The 12109-nt window shown below is 40.8% G+C and overlaps 2 protein-coding genes across 3 annotated transcripts in view; one reads left to right on the top strand and one right to left on the bottom strand.

Moving 5' to 3' along the window:
• LOC123517771 (rho-associated protein kinase 2-like) overlaps positions 1 to 6924 on the bottom strand; it is a 54694-nt gene extending 47770 nt beyond the window's left edge. For both annotated transcript variants that reach the window (XR_006678578.1, XM_045278207.1), the window contains exons 1-8: positions 6762 to 6924; positions 4555 to 4655; positions 4314 to 4395; positions 3933 to 4057; positions 3619 to 3790; positions 2923 to 3040; positions 1360 to 1444; positions 482 to 765 (exon numbers count right to left, since the gene is read on the bottom strand). Coding sequence is in view for 1 of the 2 variants with exons in the window: in XM_045278207.1 (XP_045134142.1) it covers positions 482 to 765; positions 1360 to 1444; positions 2923 to 3040; positions 3619 to 3790; positions 3933 to 4057; positions 4314 to 4395; positions 4555 to 4653 (965 nt within the window). In the remaining variant the exon portion in view is untranslated. The remainder of the gene's footprint in view (positions 1 to 481; positions 766 to 1359; positions 1445 to 2922; positions 3041 to 3618; positions 3791 to 3932; positions 4058 to 4313; positions 4396 to 4554; positions 4656 to 6761) is intronic.
• A 1141-nt stretch (positions 6925 to 8065) lies between these two features.
• On the top strand, positions 8066 to 11867 carry LOC123517360. The gene is made up of 3 exons (XM_045277373.1): positions 8066 to 8447; positions 8603 to 9836; positions 10010 to 11867. Exons 1-3 carry the CDS (start codon positions 8066 to 8068, stop codon positions 11865 to 11867), a joined length of 3474 nt encoding a protein of 1157 aa, XP_045133308.1.
• Positions 11868 to 12109: the final 242 nt, after the last annotated feature.

Raw genomic sequence — 12109 nt, 5'->3', positions numbered from 1 at the left:
ATAAACCAAATATTATCATTATAACACCATTCCTTAAACACCTTTTATTATATTCACACATCACACTGCACTATAATACTAAATACAAATATATCAATAAAGTATGATATGCTGACTACACATACAAAAGAAAATCTATATTTATCAAGTTGATATCTCTTTATAAATGCCAGTAAGCCAGAAAGCACTGGTCAAAGGGAACAAACAATTGTAAGAATAAATTTATACAATCTATGGCAAGAGATGAGTATTGAGTTAAATGCATTTAACTCATTTAGTTGTCTCAAGATGCATTTCACCAAGCCTCTCCAGGAATAGTTAGCTGCTGCCACAAATAACCCTACCACAGCCACCCAATGAAAGATATATGGAGTCTGGGTACTACTTGAATGAGAAATTGAATAAACTATTTAACAAAAATCATGAAAAATTCTATATCCAATCAATATAAGTTCACAAAAAAAAAGACATAAAATCTTACCGATCAGTCAGAAAACCACAGATGAGACTCTTGGCTTCAGCAGATATCTCAATGTCTTCTGGAAACTTGAGGGAATTCTTGTGATCCATGATCTTTCCATAGGTCCCAACTAGAGAGTCAGCATAGAATGGAGTGTCTCCCACAAGCATTTCGTACAGGAAGACCCCCACAGACCACCAGTCACATTCACGACCATACACACCTTCACCACCCTGAGATTTGAGGACTTCTGGAGATATGTAGTCTGGAGTTCCAACAGCTGTGTCAGATCTTACCAATCCATCCTGAAACCAACATTCATGATTAGAATTAATAATTAGATGAGTAAGAGTGCCTATTTCATCATTATTCTCTACCATAAATAAAGGGAGACAGGGAATGATTTACTGGAGCCGAACAAGGACTGATTGACTGACTGACTTGAGCACTATAACAATGAGCTCATGTGGCATCTGAAGCTGACTGTGCGAGAGAGAGAGAGAGAGAGAGAGAGAGAGAGAGAGAGAGAGAGAGAGAGAGAGAGAGAGAGAGAGAGAGAGAGAGAGAGAGAGAGAGAGAGAGAGAGAGAGAGAACAGTATATTAGAATGTGGGTTTAACAAGAACTGATTTCAAATGGTACTAAAAAGAAAGGCCAAATATCTATTTCAAACAAAAATTTCAATGAACAAACCTAAATAAGTTGGCATTGTTTTCCTACCACAAAAATCTTTCCCTTGTGAAATTGATTCAATGCATATTTTCCAAGACCCAAACTTGTATTGAATTAACATTGATATTTCTTTTATTACTATTTTTTTTCTGCAAGCTGTAATAGTTTCTGCACAAAGTTTATGATATCAAGACATATACTATCAATCAAATATCAAAGTTTGCTGACCTTGTTCATCTTCATACAGGTACCAAAGTCAGCCAGCTTAAGATGTCCACTGCTGTCCAGGAGCATGTTGTCTGGCTTTACATCTCTGAAAATCCAAATTATTTATTCTCATTAATATAGTTCTATCATATACATGAAATAGTGGCACTTGCATTCCTACCTGTTTACACCTCAGCCATCAGGCAAGGCAGATTCTGCTGATTAACTCATTCTCACCCATGTCCCTCACATCCTAACCTTATCTCATACAACTAAGTCATAACATATTTGCTCCCAGTAGCTCTCCTCCCTTGATCTGGAGCACTCATAGACATTACAGACTTCTATAGTGTCTGGTGTGTGTGTGTGTGTGTGTGTGTGTGTGTGTGTGTGTGTGTGTGTGTGTGTGTGTGTGTGTGTGTGTGTGTGTGTGTGTGTGTAATAATAATAATAATAATAAACGGTTTATTAATTAGGCAATGTAAAAATACACTGAAAATGTACAGGGGGTGGGACATTACCACAATGAACTAAAAATGCTTAACCTAACTATGGAAAAACTTAACCTAGAAATTCACTTATTTATTTAAAGCTCGCACAATAGTGGGCACCGCTGAGCCGGTACCGATCCGTGCGCGGTGCTCTCAAAGGCGCCACGCGATTATGGTGTCGGGTGGCGCGAGCAGGGGGAGGCACGTCGGGTGGTAGCAGGTGGCGGAGACGTGGATGACGCAGCAGTCCTTCCCCAAATTTTTCCAAGGCTTCCTGGTGTCTTGTGGCCAGCCTCGGCAGACTCAGGCAGGTCAGGGCGTCCTCGTGGGACCTGTAGGCAGGCCCAAGGATGACCCTGAACGCCCTCCTCTGAACCCTCTCCAGCTGTTGTCGTTGTGTGAGGTTCAGGGAGGAGGACCACGCTGGGGCGGCGTACATGAGCTTAGGGAGTATAAAGATGAGGTACACTCCCCTCAGCTCATCTGCCGGTGCTCCCAGGGACCTGAGTCGGCGCAGTAAATAGATTTTATATGAGGCTGACCTGATGATGTTGGAAACATGCTGCTTCCATGTTAACTGATCATCCACCAAGACACCTAGAAGCTTGGTGCTGCGGACCACCTGGAGGGAGTGAGGGCCCACAGAAAGCTGGGGAGGGGGAACTGCTGCTGTGGAGGTACAAATGTGCATCACCACGGTCTTGGTGTGGTTGATGGTCATTTTGTTGTCCTCCGTCCACGTCTGTAGTTGGTTTAGAGTGGACTGCAGTGCTGAGAAGTCTGTGTGTGCGTGTGTGTGTGTGTGTGTGTGCAAAATTACTTATTCTGCTAATACTTGCTTTAAGAAATTAGGGTCAACCTCCAAAACAGCAGTGGCATACTCTTGATATCAAAAGTATGCAAAAATAAATAATAAGAAAACAGGTTAATGGATAAAGCAGTCTGATTTCTATAAAAAAAAAAAAAAAAAAAAAAAAATATATATATATATATATATATATATATATATATATATATATATATATATATATATATATATATATATATATATATATATATATATATATATATATATAAATAGCATAAAACTGACCTGTGTACAAAACCCATGGAGTGGATTGCATCAAGTGCTAAAACTACCTCTGCACAAAAGAACTTTGCCCATTTTTCTGGGACATCATAGTTGGACATAAGATTCACTAGATCGCCACCTGAAAGGAAAATAAAATTTCTCAAGATACAAAGCATAACCAAAATCTATAATTTAAGCAAAATTTCTTGTAACACGAGAACCAACGAGAACCAAGGAAACATTTGATAAACTGCTAAATCATCAATAAGAAGTGCATGAAGTTACAATTGTAAAAGGGACAAATTTTGAACAAAGTGGAGTTGCCTAATTAAAATCTTTCATGTGAAAATAGTGACCGAAAATTCTGGCAAAGGAAAATTTTTCTACATTAATGTATTTGAAAAAAACATAAGACTAAAAAGATAATGTGGGAATACAAGACAAATGAGGATAATTTACAAAAAGATGAAGTGGAAATATTCAACACAAATGCAACTGATTATTGGCAACAGTAAGCTGTAGCTCTTTATATAGAAAATCAGTCTATGCTATTTTGGGAAGAGCCTGAATATTGTTGTTTTATATCATAAAGATAATAAATACTTAAGAACTTAGAGAATTAAAGGTACACCACCATGAATATAGCCATACTGTTCATGAAATGATAATGAATGTAATAAAAACAATCTTAGTAACTTCTTATTTACAATGACTTACCTGGCATATAATCCATTACCATGTACAAAAACTTTGAGTCTTGAAAGGCAAAGTGAAGCTGTACTATCCACTCTGAATTAGCATGAGCCATAATGTCTCGTTCCTCCCAGAAGAATGCCGAATCTGAGCGTTTTATCATTTCAAATTTACTCAGGAGCTTCATTGCATACACCTGAAGTTGCAAAAATCAATTTATATAAATGTTAAATATCTAAGATACATTTTTAGGAAGCATCTATAACATTAAATATACAAATCATATAACAATTTCAAATACAGGATACAGAAAAAAGCCAAACAATAAAGAGACAAACCTTTTGTGTGGATCTGTGTCTTACAAGTTGTACTTCTCCAAATGCTCCTCTTCCTATAACTTTGACATTTGTAAAATCATCTGCCCGCATCCGTAATAGCTCCACGTCCTGTATGGACTCCCGATCTGACAAGATGGGAACACCATAATAAACAGAAAAGATCTATTATAACATCAATCACCATGGAACTATGACAACATGAATCAACAGCATGTGATCTGATGGCGTTACTGCAAATATATGAAAGCAAACATTTTTCTAATTTATACAATGCAACCAAAAATGCAGCTATATATATATATATATATATATATATATATATATATATATATATATATATATATATATATATATATCACATGTGCATACTTATATACATACATCTATTAAGGAAAGCCTCCACATTTTTGTTTCTCTTGATGGCCTGATGGTCGCAATCTGCGACCATCGCCTGAACTGCATCCTATAAAAAATAACATGAATTTATTAGTCAGTAGCTACAATTTAATTACATATAATTAGCACACATCAAATTTTGCCAATATCAAAACTGATGCTTCACTTCAATGTCAGAGAAAAATCATAACAAAAGACAAGAAAGCAATATTATCATTCTCCTTACCAACAGTGAGTCGACATTGATGACTCCTCGTGGGTCTCTCAAATGAGCTTCTAGTTCCCGGAGTCGTTGTAGCCGGTCACTGTCCGTGATTGCCTCCATCCCTACCATAGAATATTTTTCATGAGAATGATATTGGAAAGTGTCATGTTCTGCATTAGGATATCATGAAAGCATTAAAAACTTGTCAGACAGCAGTATATAATAACTTTTACAGTGGTTGAAGCTCTGTTAGCTTACTCATGTGATGATCATCTAGGCCAGGAAGGATTTCAGTTTATTTTGACTGTCATGGTACTACAGCTTTTCTCTCCATTACAATAAGTTTCTCCTGCTTTTTTCTATGGTAGTAGAACCAAATTAACTTGGTACTCAGGGCTGTCCCTGTACAATAAATACAGATGTCATGTTCACAGTTGCCAGGTATTTAATCTCTTTCGCTCATACTGTTATCCTTTGCCTTAACCATTCCAAAAATTATAGCTGCATTTTTCTTTTTTTGTATTAATTAATTAATTAATTAATTAATTAATTAATTTATTTTTTTATTTATTTATTTATTTTTTTTTTTGGCTTTCAGTTTGATGATGGAACAAAAGCACAGTATTTCTTCTGGTTCACATGGAAACTCATACAAGCCAGGCCACGCCCTCCTAGCCATTGTAAAGTAACGTCACAAGGTAAGGTCACTCCATGATTAAGATGGCAACAGCACACAGAGGTACAGCCTGCACTTCAAGTACCAAGTTAGTCTGGTTCCACTGACTAAAGTATCTTTACACACATGCACTTCTTTGTCTTGCTCTTCCATGTTCCAAATAGCCATCTTCTACTAGAAACATCAACAGATATCAGGAAATTTTAGTCTTTAATTTGTATTCTTAAACACTTTGAGCTTTCATTCTTTCACTGGGACTGTTTTTACATGTCACTGATATTATTTGTCAAGTTCTCAATCTTATTTATTTTTCTTTAACAGTATATAATCCTTGTTTAACCATAACTTGAATAATGAAAGTATTATTTTAAACTCCAATAACTTCCACAGAAGATGTTAAAAAGTAAAGGTCAATACTAAAATATTTCAGAACATGGACTCAAGCAAGTGACCTCCCCACTGCTCCACTACCTCCACTTTTAACAGGGACCAAATTTGTAAGACATGTTGATAAATGGACACTTTAGGTTAGAAAAGCAAAAAAAAGTCTTGGTTACCTCAAAAACTATCAAAATCATCACATACAACCCAACATAATTTGACCTAACTAATCTAACAATCTTCTAATAGCTTTCTGCTAATCATTTCCCTTATTTATCTGTATTTTCAATATGTATGTACAAAATGCTAATTACTCTTTAACAGGGTATAGTACACATTTTCTGCCATCCCTAATAAATGCAATTAAATATTGAAGTTCAAGGAAAGCTGCATTCATTCAGAGGTACTTAATGAAAGAGATAACATTCTAACATACCAAGATTTGAGCCAAATAGACTTTTCTTTAAGTGTTCTTGAGGCATACCAGTTCTAAATAACCACTGACCTATACTCCTTGTGAGACCTTATTCCCAAGCCCACCTTCATCATTCACTACCTGTGGCTGCCTCCTTCATTTATAAAAAGAGTAATGAAGCTTAAATTCAATTCTGTATTCCTGTTCTCATCTCAAAAAGACTCAACTCCACTCCACATTAGCCAAGGAACAACATGGATTGGAGGACAGTGATGAGTGGCCACCCTACACACCTAATAACCATACCCATATCAAGCTACCCAAACACACCCTGCCCTTCACTTACACCCTCCCTGCTGCCCTGCACGCCCTACAACACCTAGCCAAACGGTGTCCTCTTTAAAAACATAAATGTACTATACAATCAATTGGTCCTCTAATCATCATTCCCTGAAGCACTTGAATATAATGATTAGTCATAAGGTAGTTCCTCCCCTCTCCCTCCCGCCCTCCCTCCCAGCCACTCACACCTGTCAAATATTTCCCATCAGTTAGTGATAACAACGAAATTACACGTCCAAATTCCACCGCATCAATTATGGGTTAATTTTCACCCAACCCTGCGTTCTGAGCCGTTATGAGTTAATGGGTGTCATGCCTATGTGAAGATAAAAGGCAGCAAAGGTATGTAAGTGAAGTGAGTGAAGGCACCTCCCTCACCTGGTCGCAGCCTCCCTTCCCGCTGGTGTCACTTACCTGTCGCCCTCCCTGTCACATCATCCACAGCTCAGGTGGTATGCTCGGCTCGATATCAACAGAGAGGCTTTGGTAGGGTACAAAATATTAAATAACAACAAGCCATCCTTCGCAAAAGTCCCACATAAATATGGCCGAAAAGTAACTTGGCCCACAATGCACCAGACAGCCCGCGGCACTCACCACCCCGCCACCTTTGAACGCTGTGAGCCAACGGGGCGACGGCGGACAGTGAAATAAAGGGTAGTACAACATTTCGAAGTCCAAAATATGGAAGTCATTGAGGACGATACAATAAATGAAACAACGAAAAGAGATTCATACAACATGGCATCAATCCCTGATAGTCCCCAAAACTAGCTTGTTGCCTAGAATAGCTAGGCGGATATATGACAAAAAATGGCCGAATTGTTCACTTTGGGTTAAAAGCATGGCATTTGGCACAAAGTTAGTCTAGACCCTTATGAAGATTTTCAGATATGGGGCCATCATGAATTCTGCCCAGGAAGCGAATGGCAGCCATTTTCCAATATGGCCGCCAGTAGAATATTATATGCCCCCTCCCTACGGTTTTTCGAGGACTGTTCCAAAACCAAAAAACAGGGAGCAAAAACCAAACCCACATCCTAAGAAGAATTCATAGGGCTTCTAACAAAAAAAATAACATTGGAAATTGGTCAAAAAATGTGGGACTTATAACGTGTCAAAAGTCAAAATTTTCGTCACAAATCGACTATTTCGTAGGTAACTCAGCTGTAGCTTTTATAACTAGCCCATTTTTCGCCCAAGGCGATTGATATTTGACATGGAGATTAACTTTACATCAGTTTATCTATTTATGAGGTCAATGTCAGGTAAAGGTCATCTTAGGTCATGTCAGGTCAAATTGAAAAATATACGAAATAAATCCAGATTTTAATATCAGAAGTTCAAAATGAATTTTGTGGTCATAAAAATTTTGAACCCCAAAATGCTAGAATTTTGCTCCATTAACCCTATTCAGGCTTAATTGACCCTAAGGGGTACTTGTGGGGGCAAAGTACCCACGACTAATATCTCGGCTCCTCATGAGCTTACGAAGCCCAAATTTTTCGTGGATGTTAGCTAGGTGACCAACTCACCATGACCAGAATATGACTTTCTTAGGACACGTGCCTCAAGGCCAAGCTTGGTAAAATATGTCAATTAATAAATTTCCAGCCATGGTCCTATTTACCTACTAATAACTAATATTTAACTTAGGTTTCCAATTCTCGGTTCTTATTAAAATTGCCCCTTGCTCTTTCAGGTTTGACTGAAGTAGCATGGAGATGGCTACTAAAAAGCACCAGATGGCAGCATCCCTCAGCCCTGAGCCATCTCAAGACGCTCAGATAACAAACTGGAACAAATGTATCATTTGCCAAACAGACACTGACGAGAATTTGCAATGTCCAGCAGAATCAAGGCGTACTGATCAAGGAGCCGGGTACATTACTTTCTCAGAGAACCTAGCCCGTTTTCATGAACTAGATAGTATTCCAGTGACACTAGATATTCGACGACTTGATGAGGGCAAAGGTGTTAGGACTACCCTTGAAGAACGACATGCAAAGTGGCACAAGTCTTGTCGTATCAAGTTCAACACAACCAAGCTACAACGAGCTGAGAAAAGAGAATGCCCAGATCCTGAAAAACCTCATCTAAGTTCACCCGGACGAGTAATGAAGAGGGGCGACAAAAAGGAAAGAGAGATCTATGCTTTTTCTGTGACGAGCCAGCTTCAGCATCAAATACACTTCACAGAGCATCAACCTTTCGCTTAGATGCACGTGTTCGTAAGTGCTCATTAATTCTTCAAGATGAGAGACTTATTGCCAAGCTTAGTGCAGGAGATATGGTTGCGCAAGATGTATTGTACCATGCTCGTTGCTTGGCTGCACTGTACAAGAAAGCTTCCACTGCTGAACACGCTGAAGACAAGGAGGGAGAAGATGAAACTGTTAAGATCAATCACGGACTTGTCCTAGCTGAGCTTATTTCATATATTGAGGAAAGCAAGACAGATGAAGCTGTCTCACCAGTGTTCAAGTTAGCAGATCTTTCTAAACTTTATTCCTCGAGACTGCAAGAGCTAGGTGTCGCACAGAGCAGCCGTGTGAACTCGACACATCTAAAAAACAGAATCCTTGCCAATTTTCCAGATCTTAAAGCCTACAAAGAGGGGCGAGATATCCTGCTAGCCTTCGACGAAGATATAGGCAGTGCTCTCACCAAGGTATGTGAGAAAGAATATGATGATGAAGCAATAACTCTTGCAAAAGCAGCACAAATTGTCCGTCGGTACATGCTAGAGAAGAACGCTTCATTCACAGGTTCATTTGACAGCGAATGCCAGACACAGTCTGTGCCACAGACACTGTTGGCTTTAGTAGCCATGATCCACGAGGGTCCAAGCATCAAGTCCCAGTCAGGCTCCTCTGGTAATGTCTTCAGTCAAGCAACCCTCAGCGTGGCACAGCTGCTTCAGTACAACAGCTCTGTTCGTCGTGGAAGTGAAAGCAGTGGAGTCCGTCACAACAAGGCACGAGAAACACCACTGGCCATCTATGTTGGTGCAACAATCCATGAGAAAACACGCAAGCGACAACTTGTGGACAAAATGTTCAAACTTGGGCTGTCCATTTCATATGATCGTGTTATGGAAATATCCACAGGACAAGGAAACCGTGCCTGTAAACAGTACGAACAAGAGAAAACTGTCTGCCCTCGCAATCTTCGTCTAGGGTTGAACACCAAAGGAGCCATTGACAACATTGACCACAATCCAAGCTCTACTACAGCCATGGATTCCTTTCATGGAACTGGAATATCCTTGTTCCAGCAGGTCACAGAAAGCAATCCAGGCACAGTTCGCCCTGATTTCTGCCCACTGGAAGTGTCAACTTCCAAGAAGGTATCAGAACTGCCAGACTGCTACACTAGTGTACCTCCAGTGATGTACAAAAGGAAGGAGAGGCTGACTGTTCCCAAGATTGAAGGTTCACTCACTAGGGATGGCCAACTGGTGGAACAAGCACTGCTGAAAGAGACTAGGTATGTCCTTGCATCGTCTGTCTAATCTATACTAGTCTATGAAATATTGTCTTTTCGTCATTTGCTAAAGGATTATGATTTTACTTTCTGCAGAATTTTATACATTTGATAAAGTGATCTGGATTTTGTGCAGTATTTTAGCCTTTTAATAAAGGTTGTTGTGCTTGTTTCAGATGGCTGGAGTCTGTGGACGGCACAAACCTGGTAGACGTTTCTGGAGACAGCAATGTGTCATGGGCTGCCTATCATGCTAGTCATCAACAAGAACAAGGTATCACTCCAGATATAAGTGTCCTTCTTCCTCTTTTCCAAGAGCAGTCAAAGTCCACTGCAATGATGCGCCATTCAATGGATGTGATCCAGCAGGCTGTAGAGCACGTTAACCCGGGACAAGTTCCAGTCATTACAGTTGACCAGCCACTCTTTGCCATCTGCAAAGAAATACAGTGGACATGGCCTGAGAAGTATGGAGAAGCCAAGTTTGTCATGGTGCTGGGTGGTCTCCACACAGAGATGGCGACAATGAAGGTTTTGGGAGATTGGTTAGAGGATAGTGGATGGGTAGAGGCCCTTGTACAGGCAAAGGTTGCCTCTCCAGGCACCGCAGACTCCTTCTTAAAGGCAGCCCACGTTACCCGTACTCGTCATGTTCACCAGGTGACAGCCTGTTGCCTGCATATCCTCATGAAGAAGGCCTATCTCCAGTATGCTGAAATGAAACCAGACCCTGATGATGTGAAGACATTTGAACAGTGGTGTGATGAGAGGAGTACTGAGAGTGTCCAGTTCTACTTCTGGTGTACGACCCTGCGGCTTGAGCTCCTTCTGATGACCTATGTCAGATCACTGCGAGAGTCTGACTTTGATCTCTATGTTGAGATCTTGAGCAAGCTGATTCCATGGTTCTTTGCCCTAGATCATGTGAACTATGCTCGATGGGCATCTGTTCATGTGCGAGACATGATCAGTCTGGAACACATGCATCCAGAAGTTGTTGAGGATTTTCGCAATGGAGGATTCACTGTTCGTAAGAGCCAGCGCCCATTCTCTGCAATGGCCATTGATCAGGCACATGAGCAGAATAATGCAACCCTGAAAGAAGATGGTGGTGCTGTGGGCCTAACACAAAACCCTGAAGCATTCAGAAGATGGTCTGTTGCAGGTCCTGAGATGGCAAGGATGATTGCTGAATTTGAGTCTTCAGTGGAGGCTATGGAGAGCAAGCAGAGCAAAGAGATGAGGCACCTTGAACAGACTGCAAGCATTCAGAAGACGTTTGTCACACAGGTGTGTTCCCTGGTTGAGGTCATAACTGACATGGGGAATCCATTCATCGAGGAGAGCCAGGAGTTGATATGTCTTGACACCCATGACATCATGGATGAAGAAGCTGCCAAGTCCGTTCGTCAGGCTGAAGAACTTGGAGTACAGCAGTATCAGTCCTTTGTTGAAGAGCGCCTCGTGAATGGCAGCAAGCCTCTCAGTGACAGGATCACGAAGAACAAACTCCAACTGTTCGGACAACCTCCAGCAAGAGGCAAGTCCCAGTCCACGTCCAAGTTACAGTCTCTTAAGAGTGACTGCTCACTATTTTCGCGACTGTACATTGCGTGTCAATCACGAGACGGTGATCTAAATGAATTCTTCAGACACGAAAATCAGAGGTGCCCACCGTCTCTGTCTCAGGATGGCAAGTTACGCCAGGGCAAGAAGTCAGATCTTCTTGACTGCCTCACTAGCAGTGTTGAGTGTAGCATTGATGCTCCCGATTCTGATGCGATCATCCTCGATGGTGCTGCGCTTGTGAACATGCTGAAGCCAGTTGTTTGCACAACATTCAATGACTATGCAGACAAAGTCTTCTTGCCTTACATTGAAAAGCAGCTGGAGCGAGCAGACAGGGTGGATATAGTGTGGGACCAGTACCTTGAGAACAGCTTGAAGTCTGAAACCAGAAAGCGCCGCGGAAAGGGGATCAGACGCCGGGTTCAAGGAACAACAACTTACCTGGCAACTGGCAGCAGTTTCTGAGACTTGATGCAAACAAGCAGGAACTGTTCACATTCCTGGCTAGATGCACAATGAAAATGCAGCACCGACCAGATGGAAAGCAGCTTGTTGCCACCCTAGGTGATGGTGTTCTTTGCAATCCACCAGATGAAAGCATCACTGCAGCACTGAGCCCCTGTACTCAGGAAGAAGCCGACACAAGAATGCTGCTGCACACTGCTGATGCTGTCCGACAAGGATGCCAGAAGATTGTCCTGCGTACA

Source organism: Portunus trituberculatus, chromosome 42 (genome assembly GCF_017591435.1).
Source record: "Portunus trituberculatus isolate SZX2019 chromosome 42, ASM1759143v1, whole genome shotgun sequence".
Classification (NCBI taxonomy): domain Eukaryota; kingdom Metazoa; phylum Arthropoda; class Malacostraca; order Decapoda; family Portunidae; genus Portunus; species Portunus trituberculatus.
The sequence above is the reverse complement of the archived record's forward strand: the minus strand, read 5'-3'. Positions and strand labels throughout refer to the sequence as shown.

Bases quoted from the DNA above. Each gene is read 5' to 3' on its own strand.
- LOC123517360 (XM_045277373.1), top strand. From the start codon at position 8,066: ATGGAGATGGCTACTAAAAAGCACCAGATGGCAGCATCCCTCAGCCCT. The intron at 8,448-8,602 runs GTTCACCCGGAC...TAATTCTTCAAG, and splicing joins TCCTGAAAAACCTCATCTAA to ATGAGAGACTTATTGCCAAG. The intron at 9,837-10,009 runs GTATGTCCTTGC...TGCTTGTTTCAG, and splicing joins GCACTGCTGAAAGAGACTAG to ATGGCTGGAGTCTGTGGACG.